The sequence below is a fragment of the Melospiza georgiana genome, chromosome 3 (genome assembly GCF_028018845.1).
Source record: "Melospiza georgiana isolate bMelGeo1 chromosome 3, bMelGeo1.pri, whole genome shotgun sequence".
Classification (NCBI taxonomy): domain Eukaryota; kingdom Metazoa; phylum Chordata; class Aves; order Passeriformes; family Passerellidae; genus Melospiza; species Melospiza georgiana.
In genome coordinates this window covers 18,722,220-18,748,180 of record NC_080432.1, presented here as the reverse complement: position 1 = coordinate 18,748,180, position 25,961 = coordinate 18,722,220, and the positions used below count along the sequence as shown (strand labels likewise).

General features: G+C 41.8%; 1 protein-coding gene across 4 annotated transcripts in view; it reads right to left on the bottom strand.

Annotated features, from left to right (window-relative positions):
• Nucleotides 1–25,961, bottom strand: part of TP53BP2 (tumor protein p53 binding protein 2) — a 56,048-nt gene that overhangs the window by 1,761 nt on the left and 28,326 nt on the right. For 2 of the 4 annotated variants that reach the window (XM_058021080.1, XM_058021083.1), the window contains exons 4-17: nt 24,931–25,010; nt 21,956–22,057; nt 19,327–19,501; nt 17,778–17,959; nt 17,248–17,412; nt 16,603–16,840; nt 14,823–14,951; nt 13,465–13,607; nt 12,236–12,725; nt 11,034–11,815; nt 9,056–9,193; nt 7,760–7,893; nt 6,589–6,755; nt 2,870–3,069 (exon numbers count right to left, since the gene is read on the bottom strand). In XM_058021080.1, the coding sequence (XP_057877063.1) occupies nt 2,870–3,069; nt 6,589–6,755; nt 7,760–7,893; nt 9,056–9,193; nt 11,034–11,815; nt 12,236–12,725; nt 13,465–13,607; nt 14,823–14,951; nt 16,603–16,840; nt 17,248–17,412; nt 17,778–17,959; nt 19,327–19,501; nt 21,956–22,057; nt 24,931–25,010 (3,125 nt within the window). Of the gene's footprint in view, nt 1–2,869; nt 3,070–6,588; nt 6,756–7,759; nt 7,894–9,055; nt 9,194–11,033; nt 11,816–12,235; nt 12,726–13,464; nt 13,608–14,822; nt 14,952–16,602; nt 16,841–17,247; nt 17,413–17,777; nt 17,960–19,326; nt 19,502–21,955; nt 22,058–24,526; nt 24,578–24,930; nt 25,011–25,961 lie in introns of those variants that run through there. The other 2 variants (XM_058021081.1, XM_058021084.1) reach the window with 2 other exon arrangements.

Below are 25,961 nucleotides of genomic sequence, written 5' to 3'. Positions count from 1 at the left end.
ATCCTTCTGAGAACATGGAGTCAGATTCATCATTCCTGCCTTCATGGGGACATTCCCAGCAAACACAATAGACAAGATGCCTGGGAAGCTGTTGGCTCCCACTTGGAAGGGCTTAGGGAGCTGTTCTGCACAGCATGGCCACTGGCATGTGAAAATAGGAGGAGACACTTCACCCCAGTTAGGAGAGATGAATCCTCTGTGCTCTAACTGGCAATGCACGTCTACATCACAGCCTAAAGCTCTCCTCAAAGCTGCCTCCTTCTCTCTTTAACCAGACTCTGACTTTACTCTTTTCTCAGGGACTAAGACCAAGGCCAATGACTTCTCCACAAGGTGTGGCTCAGCATGCTGTGCTTTCACCACTCTTAGAGATGAAGTCAGCCAGTTACAGCACCTGACAGAATTATCTTATTAGCACAGGGAGCCAGGGAGTCTCTAAGAAGGGTAGAGCACTGATACAGATCATTTAATCCTTGTTTTTATTCAGTACACCTGGCTGCAAAAGGATAAAAGCAAGAATATATTAATCTACCAGATCTATTCTAATCATAGATTAGAATTCAGCTGCTATATTAAAAGGCCAATAATTGCTTTGGAGAATCACCACAGGATATTTCAGTGGCAGGAGTGTCACAGTTAATAAATACTGTGAAGTTTTCCCCATAGATTCTGATGGGATCGTGTTGTGCTTACAAAGGTAAGTTTTGATCTCCAGTTTAAGCTCTGCTGCCTTGTGCCTTTTTTTTTTTTTCCCTAGAAACACAGATGTTCCTTGTGTTCTTCCACACCTGTGCTCAGGCTCAAAGCAAAAGCTTATGAACAAGCACTACATGCACTATTCACCCCAGGGCAGGCAAAAATCAAAAAGCTGCCATTTTAACCTTACTGTGCAGGGCTAATAGCTGCTCTCAATTTAGAAATGTTTACTCTGGAGAGGAAAAAACTGAGCAGGAGTACAATGTTAGGCAGGATTTTACAGCACATGGTGTGTAGGCCTGACCTGGAAATGGTACAGACATGAAAACTGATTTTGCATTAGACAGAGTTGCTCTGGAAAATCCAACCAGTTTAAGGATTATCTGCATGAGGAAGGAGGCTCAGCCTCTTTCAAGCATCATACATCAATCAGCTAAAATTCACAGTGGTTAATCTTGGAGAACCTCTTATCTCCAGCACCAGGGCAACTAGAATTGCAGAAAAAAGCTTAATGGAGTTTTTATATATGTGTCCATCTGCCATCATTTTCTAGCAATTCAGCTATGAGGAGAAATACAGGGACATAATTGAAAGTATCTTATTTGTACACTGTTGTTTTTAATAAAAGACAATACAAAAGGTGATAAGAGAAGGAGAGGCCATTCATGTAAGGCCTTAGACATGTAGTTAAATGTTATTTTAAAAGCATAGGAGAAAACAAAGATCTGCCTTTACTGAGCTATGTAATCTGTTTTCCAACACTAGAAAATAAAGATAACCTAGATTTTTGCAGTGCTTATCTCCTTGGATCAAAAGGTGCCCTGTGTACACAGGGAAGGACTCATGACTCACTCCTCATGCAGGTTTCAGTTCTGAAGGCCTTTTGTGCCTGTACATCACTTTTTTGAAAGAGGGAAAATTCTCAAAAAGTCACAGAATATCCTGAGTTGGAAGGGACCCCCTAAGGAATCACTGAGTTCAGCTCCTGGCCCTACACAGGACAGCCCTAAAACCCCATGTGCCTGAGGACATGTGTGGTATTTTCTGAGACCCCCATCATTAGAAAGAATGATGAATTTGACTTCATGTTCTCAGAAGGCTAATTTATTATTTTATGATTTATATTATATTAAAGAATACTATACTAAACTATACTAAAGGATACAGACAGAAGGCTAAAAGATACTAATGAAAACTTGTGACTCTCTTGTCAGTCCTACACAGCTTGGCTGTAATTGGCCAATAAGTAAAAACAATTCACATGCTGGATAAACAATCTCCAGCCACATTCCAAAGCAGCAAAACACAAGAGAAACAAATGAGATAATATTGTTTTCCTTTTTCTCTGAGGCTTCTCAGCTTCCCAGGAGAGAAATCCTGGGCAAAGAGATTTGTCAGAAAATATGACAATAACAAACATGCTCAAGAAAGCCCTATTCACATGTCATGTTTGGGGTTTTGATTTTTTTTCCTCTAAGGTGGTGAGCCAAGGTTGGTATTAGGGCCTGCTGTGTATAGCAGGGTGGTGATACATTTGTTCTTATGGGCACCCTGATATATGGTCTCCTCAAGCCAGGTCTCATAAGCTCTTGGAGATTTATATCACACCCAAGATAGCTCAGCTACCTTAGAAGGCATAAAATCAGCAGGATGGCTTCTGTGGTGGTGGTGTTGGAAACAGAAAAGTTTTATTAAAAGCCAAAATAACAAAACTCTTTACAAAGAAAACCTGAGCCAGGTGCAAGAAGTTCTTGCTCCTGGTAAAACACCCCACAAAAGCCATAGGTGGGATTTTTTGGTTCCTGTCTAATTGGCTTTCCTTAAGCTCTAGGTGGAGTCCCCAAGATCCTATGAGGGGCCTTTTTTGCTAATTGAGGAAAGAAATTCTGGGCTTTTTTCCTTTTTAAGGAGACAAAGGATAGTTTTGTCACTCCAGTCAATAGGGGGCACATTCCTACAGCACCCATTAATCTGGGTAAGTACCTTAAACAGAGGCTGTTAACCCCCTCTGCCAAGACATTCAACTTGCTAAATAAAGATGGAGAATGTCACCCCCTTCCTCCCGACTCTAAAAGTTGCACCTCGATGCAAGAGACCCAAGGAGAACACAATGCTGTGCACACTCCACATGCAGGGGTGGGGTTTTTTGGCTCTGGAAGCAGCCAGGACTCACCCCTAGCAGGTTTCTGGGCACGTAGCCTTCCTTGTCATTGAGCCGTGCCCACCACCACTCGATCTCCTCCTCATCCTCGCGGCGCAGGATTGTCATGCAGTCCCCTTCCTTGATGGACAGCTCGTCATCGTTCTGAGCCTCGTAATCCCACAGCCCATAAATCACTCCTTTGTTCATGATCCCCATCTTCTCCTGCACTCCTGCAACATTGCAAACACAGAGCAGCTCAAGTGAGAAGGAAAGATATAAATAAAAAGGATGATGGGAGGGAAGACTCCTTTATTTTTACTGGAAGACAGTCCAGGAAAAACAAAAAAAAACAAAATTCCTACCTACTTGGCACCATGCTGCCTACTCAGAGCTGGCCGTGGAAGAAGTGGCTTTGTGAAGTTACTTACAGCAGACAGATTCCTTCCTTACACATGCTCAAAAACTACAAGGCAAATGGGGAGAGCAGCACTGACTGATAAAAGGTTGCATTTTTGTGTCCACACCTTCTAGACCTAAGTGATAAGCAAGAACCATTTTCTGTACTCTTAGTGCAACAGTAATCTCCTTCTGTCACAGACAGATAGCAACACCTGCTTGGGTTGACCACCACTGTCATTTTGATGCTTGTGGTGTCATTTGCCACCTGGGTCATTTTATTTCAGAACTTTAAAGCAAGTTGCATCTCAGCCCTGTACCTGAGAGATTTGCCTGCTACTCTGCAGCTGCTTTTGCTTATCTCAGTAGTTCTTAATTTCTAACACTGTTTTTTTGTTGTGGTTTTAAACACTGCCTTCAGAAACACAATTCTGATAAAGGATTTCTGGACCAAGGTGGTTTGGAGTACACACAAGCACCCTGCAGGGTTATTCAGAATTTCCTCATTTTACAGTTGTAGCCAGAGATGGGACTCTTCTTTCTGTACCCATTTCCTCAGCCTCTAGGCAGAAAACTGGAAAAGATATCTTAGTTTGTACACCAGTTGACTTTCTCTTAGGTAATTATTTTAAAATACTGAATTCTACTCTGATTTTTTTGGTTGGTTTTGGTGTTTTCAGGAGCAGAGAGTATGCTGCACACTATTTCCCTTTTCATCAAGTATCTATTACCACCTACATCTGCTCAAATCAAATTCTTCACTTCTGCACACCAGCTCAGCACATAACTTACTTAAATTACTTCCAGTGCACGATAAGCTCTGCTCAGAGAAACTCTTCCCTTGCTTTGCATGGCCAAAACCATGCTCTGCATCCAGGGAAGATTGAGCACTGAATATTCAAAGCAGATAAAGAAGATTCACACAATACATGTGGTGTCCTAAAGGGGTGTTTGCGGTCACACCAGGGTAGTGGGGCAAACAGAGCCAGCACAGGCATTCCATTTCACAAAGTGAAAATTTCCATACTTCAGCAGCATCAAACCTGTAATTTAATCAATGCTAAAGGATGATTGGTTTTATTTAAATCTACCTGTACCTCTTACTTGATATTGGACATCATTTGCAACAAAAAAATTGAGGTGGAACAATGAATTACACCAGGGTTTATTAGCTTAACAATGAGTTTAGAGGGCCAGGTTTTAGTGCAGTTCTGGAAACAGATACACATTCCCAAACTTCTTTTACAGAAGCAGTTTTAGGCAGGGAATAATTTCTTACAGTAACTACAGGCAAGCAAAACCAGTCTTAGCAATAAGACTAATTTCTGGAACTTTGGTAGCTGAACAACCAATACCATCAAGATATAGTTTCAGTGGTTTCAATCTGGAAAAACTGGTCAAACTTAATAGGCCAAAGCCTTACAGTCCTTTCAGGACCCATCAAAAAGTATCTCATAACACAAGAAGATTCCTAACTCAGCACAAAACAGAGTATCAAGTGAAATCATTGGATGGCAGGTCATAAAAAACCCCACAAACAAAAAGAAAGGATTTCTTCATGCTGTATATAATGAGACAATGGACCTCCTTTCATAGGATCTCATGGGCAATTTATCTGAATCTAAGAATTAGACAAATTCCTGAAGAGCTGTTCAACACAAATATAACATCTCTTAATTAATGTCTGAGTTAAAACCAGTTTAAAATATTAGACAAGTTTGTTTTTTTTTTTATCTAATCCTACAATCTTCCTTGGGTATTTGGTGTTGACGACCTCCCTCAGAGTCTGGATGCAAAACCAAATGGAATTTTGCTTAGCCTACAAATTTTGATGCCAGTTAAAAAGGCTTCCTCCCTTTACAGAGAAAACTGTATATTTGGCACCAAAGACACAGTTTTCAAGCTTAGTGAGGACAGCTGGACAGACTGTTTTGAAATCTCCTGGCTTAGGAGCAGCTTAGAGAAACTCAGCTCTCAGCTGTGCCACAAAAGCAGGAAGGCAGTTTTACAGCTTTTTCTGCTGTGTTACATTGCTGTTACTCTAACCTCTTGCAGAGAGATGACACACCAGCTGGTGTGTGCCTAGGGGACATGAGCTACATACAAAACAGAGAAAAGTAATTTAAAACCTCATTACACACAAAACATACAGTAAAGTAATGTAAAACCTCACTGCCTAATACTCATCACACCCTAGGGGGAATTCCTTTTCTCCATTCAAAGATAGTATCTCTGTAGCCTTTCTATTTGAATGAAATCTAAACTTAATATGGGATTTCTTTTTAAATGCAAGTGAAGAAAAAAGGAAGGTAAAGTCAAACTCAATACTTACTAACATCCATCAAGGCAGGAACTTGGCATTATCTTTTCTGCTTCTAAGGTGCACATTAGGAAATACCCATTTCAAGACACCAGCTAACAGCTACAAACTGCCCACTGATATATCCACACCACTTTTGTTTTCACGTAAAGAAGTTCTTATGTGGCAAGATTCACCTAAGTGGTGCATCTGTCATGCTTCAGTCAAAGCTTTTTATATAAAGAAACCTCCTGTTACTCACCTCTCCTCCACAGGGTATTACAAAGTTAATCTCAATGGAACTGAGGAAGCTGCTGAAGCTGGTGAAAACCCCTCTCTTTCCAAGAGGCACAGGCACCTAAATTGAGTGTGCAACTCACCCCTCCTCATGCACAAAGAGGCGTCAGAACCCAGGACACTGCTCTGGCTGCCCTGGAGGACTCCAGACCCTGTCAGGGGGCTCAGAGACCTTGGCAAGAGTCAAAGACCGCTGTGCCTTCAATTTTCAGATGGAAAAAATTACCAACTTTCATTCAGTGAAGATTTACAAGCCACAAGGGTTTGAGTAGAATGATAGTGAAGTTATCACAGGGTGAAAAAGTAGAATTTTGGGCATTTAGAATGGGGGTTCAAGAGGCAAGATGGAGGAATCTGGGTGTGTCCTGTCCTCCTTCTTCTTGCCCTCCATCTTCTGCTGTGATGGTGACAGTTTTGGATTGTTTTAGGGCAGAGACAGACTGTCTAACATAGGTGATAGGTATTGGAAAATTATTGTAAATAAAGTACATAGTTTTTAGTATAAAAAGATAACACCAGCCTGAAGGTGGTCAGTGTGCCTCAACCCAACCTGCTGGACAGACCTCAGTGGGTCAGAAAAAGACTGTAATAGTTAAGAGAAAAAAAAACAACCTCGAGAAGTTGAGGAATCTCAATTTCTTCGTCGATCACGGGGCTGGCAAAAAAGACTTTTTAATCCCTCAGGAGCCATTCCAGCAACACAAAACCCGAGAGCAGGGAGCCCCTGGGGTGCTGCAGGGCTCAGGCTGGCACTCACCATAGAGGAACTGGGAGCACTGTGTGTAGCCCTCCTCCATCTCCTCGCACTTGTCCGCGGCCGTCTGCATGTCGCTGTAGGTCATGGCAAACACGGCTGCCCCCGACTCCACCAGGAACTTGCACACCTGCACGTTATTGCAGGAGGCTGCACAGTGCAGAGGGGTCCTGCAAGCACAGAAAGATGGCACCTCACTCCCACTGCTCACAGAGTGCTCACAGAGCCCTGGGAGCAAACAGCACCCAAGCCTGCAGGACCTGGGCAGTCAGACCAGCACAGCACCTAACTCAGCACATCAAAAGCAATCACTTTGCACAGGGAACAGGAGCTACTGAGAGCTGCTTGAGCCCTAAAGCTAAGTTTCCATACAGATTTCCAGTTATTCTACCTTTCTGTAATCCATTAACATTTTAGGAACATTCATTAAGGCACTAAAAATTCAACAATTAATCAATATTGAAAATCCACTCAGAAATCTTCCTGACATCATGCCTCTTACAATCTAGATAATTACTTTGAGATTTGACTTCGTGACAAGTGCATGTAATTGTGATAACCCCTCAGGTTGAGGGAGCACAAGCATCTTTACTCAGTTTCAGGCCTCAAGCACTTCTGTTATAGGCAGAAATAACAGTAAAATCACTACCCCCTGCACCGGCCTTCCATAAATAATCTCCCTAGTTATTTGTAAAAAAGATTTGTAACACATCAGCTGCAAGGCTGTTTGAAGGTTATGGTTTTCCACTTTATTTTAGTTTCAAGATGGCTGATTATTGGACAAAGAACTGGGGAGATTTTGCAGGGCTAGATACTGCCCAGAGCATGAGTAAGTTATAGGTTATCTCACAGAGGATATTGGGAATTTCAGCATAAGGCTCACTATAAGCTATCTCCAGTACCTCAAAGAAACAGAGCAATTTCCTGACAACTGTATCCACACCCCTACAATGGCTTTTTCATACAGGGAATATTGCTTTAATTTCCCTATTTTCCCATCTGCACAGTCCCATATGATACCCCACAAAGAACTGCTGTTGCTCTGCTTTGGAAAGAAACTCATTGCCAGCTCCACAGGAGAAAAGCAAGGGACATTGTGAGGGACCTGCAGCAGCTCCCAAGTCCTGACTCTAGTGGAGAACATCCATAAGGAGGCGCTTAATGAAAGCCTCACCATCCATCACTGTCTGCAGCATTCACGTTCACCCCAAACTGCACCAGGAACTTCACGATTTCCGTGTGCCCGGCACACACAGCGTTGTGCAGAGCAGTAATTCCTTCATCATTGGGCATGCTAGGATCTTCCACCTGGCCAGCCAGAAAGGAACAATCACATTCAGGTGAAACTCTCTGGAATAAACATCTATTCTCATACAAAAATCACTTGTTCTGAAATATGAATTTGTGATGTATTTATAGGAAGGACATGAGCACAAAGACTACGTTCACTACCAACTTTGCACCAAGATTCATATTTAAGCTTGCAGTCTTCCCTTTAACAGTATGGTTCAGAGCAACAGGATCTTGATAGCTTACTAAAAGCATTTTCAATAAATTTCTGAACTATGTTTATTTAACTGTGAGCAAATTTCACAGGGATTTTGCCTACCAAATTATCTGATAACATGGCAGACAAGGAATGAAACACTACATAAAAAATGAGGAAAAGGTGCCCTGTAAATTTATAGTCTCGATGCTAAAAATCCACTGTGGATTTAACACACTTAAAATCAGCCACCAAGTATGATCACTAAGTATGATTAGGTTAGAATATAACCTAATGTGAGCAGAGCTACACACAAATAAGGTCATGTGGGCGGGGGCTATACCCAAAATTTGTCATGTGGGCATGGCCAAATTCCAAATATGGTCATGTGGGCGGGGCAGAATTCCAAATATGGTCATGTGGGCGTGGCTGTGCCCAAATAAGAAACTGGGCATGGTCAAAATCCAAATATGGTCATGTGGGTGGGGCAGAATTCCAAATATGGTCACATGGGAGGGGCTATGCCCAAATAAGGAAATATGGGCATGACCAAATTACAAATATGGTTGTGTGGGTGGGGCTATGCCCAAATATGGTCATGTGGGCATGGCTGAATTACAAATATGGTCCTGCAGGGGGCTATGCCCGAATAAGGAAATAGGGGTATGGCCAAACTCCAAATATGGTTATGTGGGCATGGCCAAATTCCAAATATGGTCATGGGGCATGGCCAAATACCAAATATGGTCATGGGGGCATGGCCAAATACCAAATATGGTCATGGGGGCGTGGCCAAATTCCAAATATGGTCAAGTGTCAGGGCATGCCCAAATATGGTCATGTGGGCATGGTCACATTCCAAATATTGTCATGTGGGCATGGCCAAATTCCAAACATAGTCATGTGGGCATGGTCCAGAAAAACTATTACTTCCCAGTTTCAACCAGGATTGAAATTCCTTGTCTTACAAATTAGCATTTGTACCTCATAAATTATCCTCTGCACAAGGTCAAACTCCCCCTCCAAAGATGAATCCAGAAGCAATGCCAAGGGATTGAATTTCACTCTCATTCCATGGCCAATCCTTTCGGAGCCAGTCTTACGCAAGTTCGTCCTCTTCCCCTGTGAAAAGGTGACACAAGTTACAAACACTTTTTTCCTGGAAAGATTCCCAAAAGTGCTTATTTGGGAATGACAGCAGAAACTGTCAACGAGAAAAGTGCTTAATAGGAAATTTATAGTATTATTTGCCAATCCCCAAACACATTGTGAAAATATTAGGTTAAGCATGTTATGAAAGATCTCTGCCTTTACCTTTGGACACGGTCATTATTCAACTCTCATACAGAAGTTATCTTGATCAAACATCAACAAAGTAGCAAAACTACCAAAGACCAGGAAAAGATGCTTTTTTGCTTGTTTTTTGGACAATTTCACCATTAACTCTCATAGCTGTTAGACAAACCAAGCAGCACACTCCACAAAGTACACTAATGTAAGTGCTGATCTAAAGTTCCCAACATTTTTGCAAGTATACCAGAGGTTAACAGGAGCAAACAATGATGGAAAATGGTTTGAGGAAAATACAGAACCAAGTGCAGAATTGCTGTAGATGCTGCCATTGATTCCCAAATATTTCTATAGCTGAGTTTGTACCCACTGCTTTAGGCAACATGCTTGCATTAGCTCAGCACTCAGCCCAGCTGCCTGGGCAGCAGCAATAAGACCATTCACGAGGCTATGTAAATTTCTGACAGATGTCCAGGCAAAGATGAATAGAACTGACTCATACTCTGCAAGAGCAGGCATGTGGAGATAAGATATGTAAGTAGAGATTCCCATGAAAATGCTCTTCTGTTTGTAACTTGTATGTAATATCAAAAGTAGAGGCTTTTCCAAGAGTGAGCCTGGCAGAACAACCCACAGATTTAAATATGAAATCAAGAAGTTGGGCTGGTTTCTTCTCAGCATTGCAGAATTACTACAAAACCAAGCAGAAGTGAGTTCTCACAATTCAGGAAATCCTACCACTCAAGTTTCCTTGTAAAAGGGAGCAAGAACAAAACCTTTAAAGCATGAAGACATGAAATGTCTACTCCATGCACAAATTACAAGGTTAAAAAGCACATTTAAATATTTTAACTCCTCTGCACTGAAGTGACAGAGGAAAAAACCACTTTCATGTATCAGGTTATGAAAACTGTTATCAAAACTCTACTCTTGATAGGTTTTTAAAGAAAGTCTTTGAGAAACCAAAAACATTAAGCATTTTTGTTCTGCAACAGTGAGATAACATCATACTTCACACAGATACAAACTTGCAAAATAAAATAGTAAAAATGCTGCCTCCTCCCAGCCCCAAGAGACTCCATTTTGATGCAACTTGAGAGTAGACTGATGGTAAATCAGATTACAAAGCAGTTCAGGAAACATTCAGTAAAAGAAGAACAAACAGCTGATATCTACAAATGAGTTTTTTAGATAAAAACTAAAGAAGTCTGTTCCTACATATTTTTCAAGAAAGGCATTGTCAGATAAACAAATGCAATCCAGGATTAAGAAAATTCATGCCCAGCTCATACTAGCAATAGTGGGAAATGCTTGTGAAATCTGTATCTAAAGGGGAAAAAAATATCAGCTTTTTCTTAAAAAGGAAGTAAAATCTGGGTGTAGCCAGACTTCTAGAAGGAAGGATTCTTTACAGATCTGTAGAGTTTTACTATTTGTGTATTCCATTTGAAACTTTTCATTATGTCATTAATTCTTGGGACAAGAGAGACTTTTCATTACTGTCTGGAGACAAGAGCATCACACAACTAGAACAGATACAAACAAAGAGACTTCTAGACTGTGTGACTGTTCTCCCACATCTGCCTGAGCTCTACAATACAATGCACACGGTTTATGGCAGCACTTGAGATGATTTATTGACAGGGCACCCCCATTGTAAGCTAATACTTACAGGAGGCAAGGAAAACTGTCCAGTAACTTCAGGAGGCCTCATATTGAATGAGTCCTCTCCCAAACTCTCTGGTTCCCCTGATGGATAGGGAGGTGGTGGGTATGGAGGATACTCTTCCATGTACACCTCCAGTGGCAGAGGAGCTTCTAGGTTTGGCTCTTCTGGCTTGGGCTGCGTGAGTTCATCGCTGTCTGACACAGCTTCAGGGACGGGGTCCAAAGGCACAGGGGGAAGAGCAGCTTCACTCTGCTCTGCTGCTGTGCTTTCTGGCTCCTCAGCTATAGCTGCTTCTGGCACGGAAGCAGCCGTTTCCTTTTCTGTCTCCGTGCTTAGATAAGGATTTGGGATCTCCACTGGGCTTTCAGGACTGGCAGCCGATGCCGTCTGCTTGGAGGGATGCGAGGGAGCTGAGATAGTCTCCATTGCAGCCAGAGTGGTCCTCTGATAGAGCAGCTTCTGGATGTTGGGGCCATTGGGCCCCTCAGGCTCAGTGATGGAGCTGCGCTTCTTCAGCGGCCGGGGCGCGTTGGAGAGCTTCTTGCGCAGCGCCTCCAGGTCGGCGTCGCTCTGGTTGCGGTAGGGGTTGGACAGGAAGGGCAGCAGCTTGGTGGGGCTCAGGGGACGGGGGATCCTCTCTGGTTCATGGTTCTCATGAGCAGAGGCTGCTGTTTCCATCTCGGGCTCTGGGCTGCCTGGCTTGCCCTGGAGGTTGGAGTAGATGTTGTCTGTCTGTGGCGGCTGGTTCTGCGCGCCAGCTCCTGCCATCACGGGCTTGCCATACACTGTGGAGCAGGTCAGGGGAAACAAGGTTGGGGATTTGAAACAACAGCAAATACTCAAGAGAACAATACTCAATACTCAACAAATGTTCAAGAGTACAACAACAAAGAAAGGTGAATCAGGTTGTGTATTCTTTATGTGGAGCAAAGAAGCAGAATACAAAAAACTGAACAGAACCGATCTGATAAGCAGATCTACCATTAGTTGTCTTGCAAACCCAAGACATACATTCTGCACTTCTTGTTAACACTCTTACATAGCAAGGAAGATCCATCCAAGATTCTTACACTGCCCTTATCCTCTTACATTGCCCTCACCCACTTAACTCCCCTGAAGAACAGCTTCATACTCAGAAACCAGGTGGAAAGAACAATTATCTGAGGTTTATCAGACAGAAGAGAGGGAGAGAGCCACATGCTTACCACTTGGGAAGTGTGGTCCTCTGGTCTGTGCCCTTGTCAAAGCACTCTGCACTGCCTGCTGGAAGTTCTTCCCAGGGGTCTGCTGTTGGGTGTACATGCTATAAATGGAACTGGTAGCCACAGTCTGAGGCTTTCGAAATGGTGGCAGCGAAGTCTCTTTGGATGGCTGGGGAGTAAAAGGTCTCACAGCTGCTGCTGGAGGACTCTCCTGTTTGGAGGAAGGAAGAATTTGATCCTGGCTAGAGGAAGAACCTGCAGGAGGTACTGAAATTCTTTGCTGTATCTGCTGAGAAGGATGAGAAGGCTGCTGTGCCAATGGTTTTTGCTTGTTCCCCACAGCTGCAATAGCCAAAGGCAGCTTCTGCAGGTTTCCATCCAATTTTGTATCAGCAGGTTGAAGGTGACTGGCTTGACCAAAGTAAGGCAAGTTTATCTGTTTTGGTTTAGTGGGGACAGGTGGTGGCACCTTGGTTACATTTTTATTGGTTGTCTGAAAGACAAAAACAATCAAGATAAAACAGTGAAACGTGATTTAGGAGTTCTGCTATGAAGGACCAAAGAGCCTCAAAGTATTCACAGTATCTAATGTTTACTACTGCTGTAATAAGTTTTACAACATCACTGACACTAGGAAGAAACTGCTTTAAACTTTTTATCATCATTGATGTTTTTAAATACTTTGAACTTATTCTCTTTAATTCTTCTGTAACAGCTATGTCTAAAACAGGAGCAATGACAGGGCACAGTAATTTCTCTAGAGATATGAGACACTCAGCTGGCAAGAGGCTGCTCTCCAACAAAGCACCTGTCATTCACAGTTGTAGGCTAGTGCACCTCTACCTGATCAAACTCTGTCCTCATGCCAAAATTGAGGTGGTAAGTTTTACTGCTGTCAAACATCTGAAGGACACTGTTGCATTAAAGAGTGAAAAAAGTACCTAGATGATTTTGAAAAAAAAAAAAAAAAAAAACCCAAACAAACATGCAAATGCTTCCTTGTATCTTTGGGGGGAAAATACACACTTGTACAAGTAATTAAGAGAGATTCCCATCACAGTGACTGCAGAGAATCATTTGGAGCTATCAAAAAGCCTAAGGGTTTTTTTTTCTCAGAAGCAGTCTTTTAAAAGCTGACCTCACTACTTCTAATGTAGCTGGCAGAAAGCTCTGAGAAGAGCTGTGGGTAAGGCCTGGCAGATGGGAAGCAGCAGCCAGGGCTCCCTGCATACCTGTGCCTCCCTCAGGAGATCCTCACTGCTCTGGTTCTTCCTCAGCGTGCCCAGCCCAGCAGACTGCTCCACAGAGTCAAACATGGAGAATGGACGCACCTTCTTCTCTCTGTCTCGTAACAGAGCTTCTCCTTCAGCTGCTGCTGAAGAGAGAGGAGAAAACTTTCAAAAGGGATGGCACAATTGTAGGGTGAAGGTCCTGCTGTGTGGCTGCATTTCTCTTCACAGAGAAAAAAAACAAGGCACAACTTCCCAAAGATATTTCTGGGAGTCACATTCTCTGAACCTCAGAGAGAAAGAAAAAACCAATTCTTATCTCATTTACTCCTCCTGTGTTTTGTAACAAGTGGAATGTATTGAGGAAGGTTATTTACCTGAAGGAATTTGCTTGATTGGATTCTGGTGTGAGTGTTTTGATTCACTGACCAACTGAATCCAGGTGTGTGTGTCGGGACAGTTGGCTGACAGTCATAAGATTCTGTGTAGTTGAGTGTCTGGTAGATTCAGTGTAATACAGTGTAATATAATATAGAATACAGTGTAATATACAGTGTAATATAATATAGAATAACATAATATAATAAAGTAATTAATTAGCCTTCTGATAAGATGGAGTCCTCCTCATCATCAGGGTTGTCCTGCTTTCCTATACTGCTGTGTGCAACATTAACCAGAGTGAATGCAGGGGATGCTTTTTGCATCCTATCTCTGCACTAAGGGCCTGTCAAATGCTGTATTATGCAAATTCAACAGGGGCATGTAAGAAGGAACTAGGATCTTCTTCACCACCTAATGCAAGTTGTGAGTTTGGTTTCTTTTTTCTTAAAACCCTGCAACACCATAGCAAAGTGTGGGATTCACACTCTCTGAACCTGAGAGAAGCAGTGAAAAGAATGATCAAAACAATTCTTCTCTCATTCACTGCTCCTGTGCTGTGCCAAAGTAGAATGCAATATGGAGATTGTTTACCCAGAGTGATGGTGTTTTGTTTCCTTGGCCTGTCAGGGCCAAGTGTGTGTGCAGACTGTCAGCCAGCAGACAGTCGTGAGATTCTGGGTAGTTGAGTTGAGTTGGGAGCTTGTGCAGATTCAGTTTAGATGTAATGTAATATAATATAGAATAATATAGTATAATTAAGTAATTAATTAGCCTTCTGATATCCATGGAGTCCTCCTCATCATTTCTCCCTGCCACAGGGGTCACCTTTTGATTCCAATAGCAAAGCAACGGCAACGTTCTTTGATATTTCTTTTGTGCTTTCAAATGAATTCTCAACTCTTTACTGAAGCATTCAGAAGAGAGGTATCATCAACTAGATTGTCCAAATTTTAAGATTAGCCAAGCACACAAGAACATACCTTGTCCTTCATTTGTCACAATTCCTTTTCCTGAAGTCAAGGTTGATCCTTGATTAATATGATTGTCTGTACTTGAACTACTCCAGTCAGGAGCAGATGGGGAAGGTTTTGTATTGGGGACCACAGAACCTAGGAAAGATTAAGTGGAACAGATTAAGCTAGAATATTAGTTTTTATTGACTTATTACAATATTTTATTGACTTATTACAATATTACAATAGGTTTTTTTCTGTAAGAGTCAAGTCTAGCCAATGTAAAAGTATCACATAGAGGTTAACAGCTATAAAACCTCTCATTAGAGGCTTTCATTTGTTTCAAAAAGAGAATGCAAATGAAGTTCAAGAACAACTACCAAAAGCAGCACCAAAACTCTTTGTTATAGCACACATCTGCATTTAAAGCACTCAAAAAAGAAACTTCTCTAGATTGGCTTATTTCCAGTTAGTAGGAAATTTTCCTTGAGTATCTGTGCTAAAAGTGATACAATGTTAAGTATAAAAAAGATATATTGTGCAAAGAAAAACATGATGCTTTAAAGCACTGACAGACTCTGGCAGGGATAGCCAAAACAGGAGAAAATTCATCTCAGTGTTTATGTGCATATAGGGTCTGCTTTAAAGATCTATGATCTTTACATTCATTGGAGTAGAGATCTGCAAAAACCACTAAGAAAATGCTTGCAGTCTCCATATTTCACCAAATTCTCTCTATTAAATTCTAAATAGCCTAAGTAATGTTAAATTTAAACAGTAATAATAAGCAGCAGCAGAAAATTTCATTCTGACAAAGTACTAAAAACTCTCTTTAGGAAAGCACTCCTTTTGTCCAAATGCTACAAAATAAGGTGACAGTTCAAATAGCTAACCACCATGCATTCCTCTAGCAAAAATTCAAATTTTGTGCAGTCTAGAGCTTAAATTCCACTCCAGAAGTTTTAGGATGAGCAAACCAATTAAAAAGAAACAATCCTTCATTCTCCAATACAGCAAGAGACACTTGGAGCTGCTTTTGTGCAACGTTCACTGCAGTATCTGCCAGAACTGGAGATAGAGGAAGGGAGATAGAAAATAAACAGAACTACTCAGCAAGCTCAGTCTGCATTTCTTGCTTCAGCGTTTCACTTCTCTCCCAGCTGAAAAGGGAATCTTCTCTCAGGACAGCACGGAAGAGATATTTACAACTCTCTAAAAGTTTCTTTAGGCTTCTCTTGCTGAACTGAACTGTCTCTCAGAGGAGAATGCCACAGAGAGAAGCCAACAAATCTCCATTAACTCTCCAAGGAGGAAAGGCCAAACCTCACTCTCCAGCAGGTCAGTAACTTCACTGCTGTTTCTGTGCTACAAGCAATCACCTCCTTTGTGAAATCTGTCATTTACAGGTGTCATTTCCAAAATGCACAATCAGAAAACTTGGCACTGCCAGTTTTTAAATCCAGGCACCAGGTATGTACTAGAATTGCCTCTAGAAACTCAAACACGCTGTTTGATAGCTCTTAGGAGAACTTGAAAATAAACAATTATAGAAAATAATAGAAATTATAGAAAAGTCCTCCTCTAGTCCATGCTGCGTAACAACTCAAAGTGCTCACTGATAGATTTACTTCATTTTTAACTTTGATGTGCTTCTAAAATATATTCACTGGTGCAGAAAAATGGCAAGTAGCAATACTGGCATCTCAAATAACACTCTGCTTTTAAAAAGACAAAGCATCAAAACAGAGCTGTGAGGTAAGGAAACAAAACATATCTGGACAAAAAAATATTAATTGTAAGCTATTACCTGCAGGAGCTTTAGCTTGTGAACTGTTCCCAGCTCTCATATTGGGCAGTGTTTGTGTTTTCAGTGGCCCATCAGGTACCTGCAGAGTTTGTGTCCCATCTGAAAATGCTGGCTTCACCAAGAGCTCAGGTCTGGAAGCAATTCGTGGCATAGTAGAGGACTGGATATAAGGACCTACTGCTGCCACTCGGCTTGGAGCAGAAGCCACTGGCTGTGGTAAATTCCCATCTGAAGAAACCTTGGGGGGGAGAAAAAAAGAAAATACAAAGCATTTTATTCTGCAGTATCCATTCACAGAGTTTCAAAAATAAGTAGAAAATAATAGAACAAGTAGCAAATGATACTCCAGTATCAAAAGTGCTTTTTTGAAACAGCTCTCAGAGTTATAAAGCTGAGGTAGTAATGGCAAAAAAAAATCTAAAATAAAATTCCACGACAACATAAGACGCCTTGTCTGTAAAGAGTAACTAGGTTAACACTAATGCACCACAAAAAGGACTTTAATAATACAAGACTTCCACTACATATGGATAAAGACAACAAGTCTAGCATCTCCACAGCCTTCCCCCCGAGCAAGTCTTTACTTCACGCTGTAGAGACAAGACACAGAATTAATGTTTTAGTTATGAAATAGCCCCCACTTACTGGTACATTCTCTTTCTGTTGCAGAGCTGCCTTTTTCTTCCAGAGCCGCTCGCGCAGCTCATTAACACGCTTGTCCATGACTGCCACCTCCAAGTTGCGCTTGTTCAAACACTCCCTCTGTTGCTGCAGCTTGGCATTCTGCTCCTGGTTCAGTTTGTTCCTCAACTGAATAAATTCACAAAGCAGTGGGGGAGGAGGGGAAAACAACCAAAATAAAAACAAACTCACTTTCAGGATCGAGGACAGGAAACGGTTGGAAAGAGAAAAGCCTTCTAAAAAGTCAAGTCATGTTTTCCCTCTGGAGAAAACTTTGGTTAGACTCCAAATCTTGCAGAAAGGAAAGGTACAGACAGTGTGTGCTCCTTCCCCTCTTTACCTTAAACCCAGCACAACTATCCAGCATGCAGGCTGTCACACAACACAGTCCTAGCAGGAACAGAAGCAATGGGATTTTTTTCCAACAAAGTAAGAAACAACCCAACCAACTTTGAGCCCAGGAGAGCTGAGGGTCCCAGGCTGGCCCCCATTACCTGCAGCTCCTTGTAGAGGCGGTCGAGCTCAGCTACAGCCGACTGGTTGTCATGGTAACCATCAATCCTGCCGTTCTTCAGCATCTCCAGTTGCCTGGTGAGCTCCTCCACTTTGGACACGGCCAGCACCAGCTCGCGCTGCTTTTGCTGGAACAGGCTGTTCATCTGTTCAATCTCCTCCACTGCAAAGAAGGGCAGAGCACAATAGCTGCCCTGAGAAACAGCCCAGCGTGGGCTGCTTCCAAGGCAGCACTTAAGGAGGCAGAGCAGGGCTGCTCAGCCAAAGCCACTGCCCTGTCACACCAGCTCTTCCTCTGAGCTCTGGCAAATGCAGGCTCACTAGAATGGTTATGGAAATGTGATCTACTTAGAGAGAGCACTGACAGGGAGGGAAAGAGAACTTCTCTTTTCTAAGACTTTCTGAAGTATTGAAATAAACAAAACCACAATGCCAGACTGAATTCATCTGGAGAAGCCTAAATTCACTGAATGCTGAATTCAGCAGGAAGATGCTCACAAAACCACAAGGCATATTTATGATACTTGGAACTCTGAATTTAGGTCATAAGAACTCAGTGACAAAACACCCAAGCTGTCACATTAAACAAAGACTTCAGAGAGCTTTTTTGGGTCTATTACAAACATCTGTCATCAGCTGCTCCCACTGCTGAAACTGTTCTATTGCAGAATGAAGTTTAAGGAATCACTCAGAATTCAAGGAAGTACCAAAATCAGACCTGCTGGGGATGGTGCAGGAAAACAGATTCACATGCTCCAAGATCTTGTATTATTTTACCATCCTTCCAAGCCTTAAAACGTAAGTTTCTTTTGCTCCACAGAACGCAAGAAGGGATTCTCCGACAGAAAAACACTTTTGCTTTATCTGTCAACCAAAATGCTTCCTACTAAAACAATGCATTCATGTTTTCAGTCGAGTCAGGCTGGAAATAACAAGTTCTGCTCTATAGAGAGGATGAAAAGGTAGGCAGAAGAATAAATATTTATTTCAGACTTAAGGTTGTATCCCACACACTGAACTGTAAGCACCCAACCAGTACTATAGCAAGCAAGACCCTGGTCAGACTCACATCACTAAAAACCAAATATGCAGCTAATCTGGCCATTAGTTACCTCTTGCATAGAAGGTAACTTGGGTATCAAGCTAAGCTTTGTTAAAGCCAAGAAAATAACATTCTAAATGTGTAGGGTTATTGACATCAAGGATGGAAAAAGTTACTGTGGTGCACAAAGGTATTCAAGTATGGAAAAAAAGTACACTGTAATTAAAGAGCAGACATGCTAGGCTCAAAATACAGGGTGCTCTTACAGGATGTTTTAAAATATAGTAAGAAAATATATTTTGTTCTAGGTCAGGCATGAGTTTTCTTGGTAAATAAAAGATGTGAAATTGTTAAGATTACCATTTCCTGGAATGCTGTAAATAACTCCTCTGACTGAAATCACCAGAAATTTTTGACTTTTAAGACATTTTTCATTAAATTGCATTTGATGAAAAATCCCAGGCAACCTTTCCTAAGCAGCAACTCACCTAATTTCCCATTGCTGAGTCTTTTTTGCTCCACATGACCTTTCAATGCTCTCACTTTCTTAAGTTTGGCTTCTTGATTCTCAGCAATTTCCTTTAATCTCTTCAGTTTTTCCTGTTCAGCAGCTTGCTGTTGCTGTCGCTGATCTTGCTGCTTCAGGAATTTCAGGCGCTGCTCCTGCAGTCAAGGCAAAGATTTTGAAGTCTGAGAAAAATTTAAGCATTCATGTTCCAAGACATTTATGATTTGTTTTAATCATTACTCAGCTTTTGAGCTACATTTCTTCCTCTCCACCTTCTCCATGCTGTTTGTACTTTACATATCTCTATCATATTTCATTATATCACATATATCATTTTATCACATATATCACATTTTAAACAACTAAGTCATGCTGGAGAATATCAGACATTCTATATGTAAAAGGTATTCCATAAATTATTGTTATTTTCCATTTTACTTTTTTGTACCTTGTACTAGTTCTGCTACAACCTCCTTGAGATGGAGGATGGCTGGACACCAAACCTCTGATAATGATCAGATATCAGATCATTATCTCCTGATAATGATCACCACATATCAAGACACTGGAAAACCTTTACAGTGAACTGGCCTTCATTTGAACAGATATCACCTTAGTGGAGAGGATCTTTTTGCACTTAGAGAGTAAAATAATGTGTTATCAGTTTCTACATACATATGTCTAGTTTAGACTTAGAAGAAACCATGAGAGCACTAGATCATCTACAAAAAATTCCTTTAAATCCCTGGCCATTATACATGGCTTCCAGTTCTGGAGATCAGAGTTTGCTCCACGGGAGTACAATTAGTGAGACTTTCCCAAGCACTCACTAAAATCCAAGACTACCACTGCTTACTAATATTAGAAATCCACACTTCCTCCAAAAAAAGCCAAACCCACAAAAGAAAGAAAAAAATCACCAGTCAGATTTAGAAAACAGAAATTCTTGCCCACTTGGAATAAAAAAGGCAGAGCAAAAAAGTGAGCCTGCCTTTTGGAGAAAACCAGGACCAGGCTCAGTGTATGCACTACTTTAGAGTCACTCCCACGCAGGAAAATGTCACAAAAAAAAAAAAAAGATTACAGCTCGTGTCTAAAAAGAAAGGGTATTTTTCCTCCCTCAGAATCTATTTTTAATATTGCATCTGATTTCAGAAGGCAGGAAAGAGGCAATGGAAAGTCACTCTGAAGAGATACCTAAGAAAGAAAGTTTGTTCCAGGCAGGCACTGAAATGAAAAATCCTACCAGAGGGACACCCACAGGGTTACTCTTCTCCAAACACCTACCCAATGGGGAGCTATCCACACTCAAACTCATCTTTTTCTTTTTAAAATCATTTACAGTAAAAGTAGTGTTCCTATTTCTTGTGGCTACAGTGTTATTTATAAGACCAGGGTGTATTGCCATCACCTGGGAGTGAAACAGAAGCTGTGAAAGTTTAGGCTCCTCATACATAAACACATCCCAGCTGGAACTGAGGGCAAAATTCTTTGGCCAATTAAACAAGGCAGCTGCTCCCACTGCTGAAATGTGGATATTAATTGTGCTGCTACATTTCAGGTGTAACTTGAAGTTTCATTTCAGGTAAAACTTCTCATCACTTGGTTGACTGACCAATTTCGTGCATCACAGTTGCCCCTGTTCTTACCACAAGCAGAAGAAGTTTTATTGGTTATTTTGACAGGCCATATCACTCAGCAGGTGCTGCAGAACTATTAGAAAGCCATGGCTTGAAGCATTTCCCTGAGATACAATTATTGAGGGTCAAGGGAACTGAACGAGGTACTAAACATACAGACACAGAGAGCTGATCTCAAAGGGAGGGGGAGAGAGGGTGTGTGACACAGGAAAAGTACTCAGAGCAGATGTCCAGAGCAGCCTCCTTCCCCAGCAAAGCACATTCTGAAACCCATGGAACACTCACCCAGACATATGAGCCCTCTTCAAGACAGGCTCACATTTCACAATTCTCTGCCAAAAGCAGCATTTTCTGTTACATTTTCAAGAGTAATGTGTACCAACAACACTCAAACAAAACATGAGCTCGGTGCCACCATTCTGCAGATACATTCAGAGTATTTTTCCCCCATACAATTCAGGAGCACCCTGTGTGCTTCCATCAGCTTTTTGTTATTGTTCTGCAAGCATTTTATAAATCACAGTCCTAGGTTATTTTATCACATACAAGACATCTCTTCCAGCCAGCTGTCCCAGAAAACCAGGCACGCTGAACTCTTATCAGGAGAAGGCAAGATAGCATGACAGGACAGCAGAGACAAAAGCATTGTTCAGTGATCAAACTGGTGAATTGCTGGTCACCACATGGAGCACAAACAGAGCTGACAGAGCCACCAGGATGAATGACAATACTTTAATGTTATGTGCCCTATCCTTTCAGTAAGCTAAATGGTTACTTCTATCACTGGCATTATTTGTATGTTTTACAACTGGATATTTGCATACATTGACTTTCAAATTTAAAAACAAGCAGCCAAAGAAAAGGAGCCCTCTGTTTAGAAGGGGTGAAAAAAACCCCATTCCTCCCTTCACTTCACATGACTCTTACTACCTTTGTTTCTGGCTGTAAACAATCTCATCCCAAACTCACCTTGTTAGCCAGCATTTGTTGCTGAGCCTCAATTTGCTGCTGTTGGCGTGATGCCATTTCCTGAAGTTCAGCCAGTGTCATATCCATCCTTGGGGCACTTACCTGTCAAAGAAAACCCAAAGCATGCTAAGTCTAGAATTTTTAATTTGGCTAGCACTTAATAGAGCTACTGCAGAAAAGTATGATAAAAGTCTTTCAAACAAAAAACCCAACTGAACAGCCAATAAAATAATTGGAGACACAGTATCTTTTTATGGTAAAACAAATAATCATAAGCTCATACACATGTGTAGCCCAATCCAACAACTCACAGAAAATGACATATTTTGGAACATTAATGTTTCTAGCAGCAAAATCCCAGCAGCATTTTCAAGAGGCATTTCAGAGCCCTTTATAATTCAGCTCAGCATGAATCAGCTTTGACTGACTGAGCCCAGAATGCTCAGCATGTGGCAGCATGGATCTGTGCTTGTAGGTGTATCACTACAATTTGAAGCACTTCCATGTAAGCTGAAGAAAATAGAAAGTTTAAATATAGCTGGGCAGGAGGGAAAACACCACTCTCAAAGACAGCATTGTTCTTGGTTGTCTGTTCAGATATTTCCTGAGTCTAGATTCAATCTTACATCCATAATATTATGGTGCAAGAGTGGTAGACAGTGGATTCAATGCTGAAACAGTAACTGGTGTCAACTTGAAGTCTGGAGCTAGGGATCTTTGACAAAACTGCAAAAAAAAAAAAAACCCCAAACTGAAGTAATATGAGAAAAGAATTCTGATGAAAGGAGAGAAGGGGAAGTATGGTGCATTTGAGGCTCTGAGATCACCTGTACAAGCACAGCTATGGCAGCCCACAGATCTGGTGACATCCTGGAAACTGAAATTCAGGATGGTAACTGCTAGAGGCTTTGTGTCTATTTTAGAATAGTCATTACCAGCCTCTCACTTCTTTCCATGGCACTATTTGCACCTGTATCTCCAAAGAGGGAAAGCCTCCATTTTCACTACAATGGTAATTCTTCCAGAGGCCTGTGGGTGCTAAGTGTCATGACATGTTCACCACCTTCCTCCACACAGCCACTGTGCAAGGGACATCCTCTGGATCTTTAGGGACATTGTCACTTTTTAGATCACTATAGATGACTTCCAGCACTGCTAATTCTCTCAGGTACTGGATACCTTCATGCAGTGGTTCACTTTCCTTGGAATTTACAGGATCTTCCTTAAGTGACACCTTGCCCTCACACTTGAGAGTAGCCATGTCCAGAAACTGCAAATTGCTGTTTTCCAACACTTCTTTCAATTTCCTGATTTCTGGCAAGAGATCCCAGCTGTTGGGGCTTCATGACCATCCAAGTGCTGACAGTCAGCCCCACTAGCCCAGCACTGAAGCAGCCAGGCAGAAATCTGCTCACGTGGCTGGCAGCTGGAATCTTTTCTCAAGTCTTGAAGCTCTGCTGAGGTCAAGGACTGAGTAACTTTGTCTCCTCTTTGATTTGTCTCACTCCTTGCAATTTCTTTTTTGAAGGACTGGCTTCTTTATCTGAACCCTGCTCTCCCTTATTCTCCTTTTTCCTCCCTTTCCAACCAATGACAGATGACAGCTTACTTTGTCCATTTCTATTTTTCCTTTTTTCACCACTGGGGCAATTATGGTGGTGTGAGTGCCTGTCTCAGCCATAGTGTCCTCAAACACAGTTTGGGTTCCTGCCTCACCTACAGTGCTCTGAGCACTGGACTGTGGCTCACAGACCAGGCCCCAGAACAGGGTGAGACACTGCTAGTTTTCACTGGGCTGGGCAAGGCACCCTTCTCTCAGGTGACATATCAGTTTGGGTTCACTGATTACCTGTTCAGGTGTAAAGTCCCAGGCAATGGGAGGTGAAAACCACCCCAGGCACATGCCCAAGTCCTTCCACACACACTGCCACCCAGGAACTGGGTACCTCAGAGCACATCTCAATATCTCCTCACCTAAAGTTTGCTTTCTTTTACACCCACATGACACTGAATTCCACAAACCCCACAGGGTGCCAACACTATTAGTTAATATTATTAACAGTATTAAACAGCTTATATATGGATGAGCAAAGACCATGGGAGCCTGCATTTTAAAAGCATTCACATCAATCTCAGGCAGGGAGAGACAAGACAGCTCCCCCAGTGTAGCAAGGTCATCAGTGTGAGGGCAAAGCACAGAGTCATTGTTTATGTAAATATGTTCCCAAACTCAGAAAAAAAGATAAGCAGTGCAGCTGACAAACTCTGTGTCCCACACAGGAGCTTGATGTTGGTAACTAAAAAGTATTTATTTATATAAATATATATATACACATATATATAATCTGCCTTTGTCTCACCCCAGTTCAGGGACCAGAAAGGACTATAGCTGGTTGACCTTGGCTGAATTCCAGGTGCCCACCAAGCTGCTCTACCACTCCCCTTCCCAGCAGGACAGGGCAGAGAGAATAAACTGGAAAACAACTCCTAGGCTGAGAAAAGGCAGTTTAGTAAAGCAAAGGCAAAAAAAGTTTGTTAAAGCAAGCAAAGACAAACCAGTTTATTCTCTACCTATCAGAGAGTGATGTCCAGCCACTTCCCAGGAGGCAGGGCTTCAGCACAGGAAGCAGTTGCTCCAGGAGGCAAATGTTGGAAAATAACAAATGTTCCCCTGTTCCTCCTCCTTCCCTTGGCTTTTGTATCTCAGCTGACGCCACACACCAGGGAATATCCCTTTGGTCACTTTGGGTCAGCTGGTGTGGCTGTGTCCCCTCCCAGGACCCTGCCCACTGCCAGCCCTTGATGTGGGGGGAATGTTGGGGCAGTGCTGATGCTGTGCCAGCCCTGCTCAGCAGTAGCCAAAACTCTGGAGTGTTATCAGCACCCTTGTGGCTGCCAATGCAAAGCACAGCACTGGGAGGGAGGGCTGCTGTGGGAAAATTAACTCCAGCTCAGCCACTGCATGCAGCACTCACCCCATTCTCTATCCTTCGATCACCAGGCACTTTCACACCATTTCTTTTGAAGGCTGGATCCTGAGATCTTTGTCCAGACCCTAGACAGAAACAGATGTAAGGTGTAAGGTAATGTAAGATTTTTCTTATCCTTTTAGACATAGCTTTCAGTACAAAGGAGAATCAGAATAATCATTTTGGAGTAGAATCTGAATACTTGTTCTTATATGTTTACTACCAAGATGAATTTAAGTGATGACACAACACATTTTCTAGAAAGATTTCTGTTCAGTGTCAACTTTTATTTGAAAGTATAGTTCTGTTCAAAAATACAGACAAACAAAACCAGCTTAACCAATACTAGCCTATTCCAGTTTTTATCCTGTGGCAAACAGGCAGTCAGCCCCTACTAAATGAGCATTATAGTTTAAAAGCACTTTTTCTTCTTCTTCCTGGCAGTCATTATATCAGTAAAGATGCTGCTTAACTAGAACCCTACTTTATTCCCATCAAATCATGTGCAAATAGTGCTCAGATGCCCAATACCAATCTCATTGATTTCCCTGTGGAACATAAGTGTACTACTGGACAAAGCCATGCCTGATACTTTCTTGTCCATTTGATTCCTATTGAATTCAAAGTTCAAATTTATTGGCAAGGCTGTGGCCAATAAAATGACAATCTTAATACTACAGGCACCCTGGACTTGAAAAAATACATTTTGACACCTAAACTGCTCTGCAAGATCTTTAGCAGGTAGAAATGGCACAGCTTTAGCTTTTCATGCACTCATTCTATCACCAGTATGCATTTCAAATATTGAGATACAGTCAGACATCTAAAATATGCAGGGTACTATGCCACTTAACAAATTCAGTATTTCCAACACTGAGGAATATTACCAAGGATGAAAACAGAAAAGGGGGAGGAAGAAGAATCTGGTAGATTGATTTAAAGGTAAAAGTGAAAGATTTTACTGAAGAGATGAATATGGGATACACAGAAAACCCATGAAAAGCTGAAAGTAAATTTCCTTTACAGGAAATTTCAAT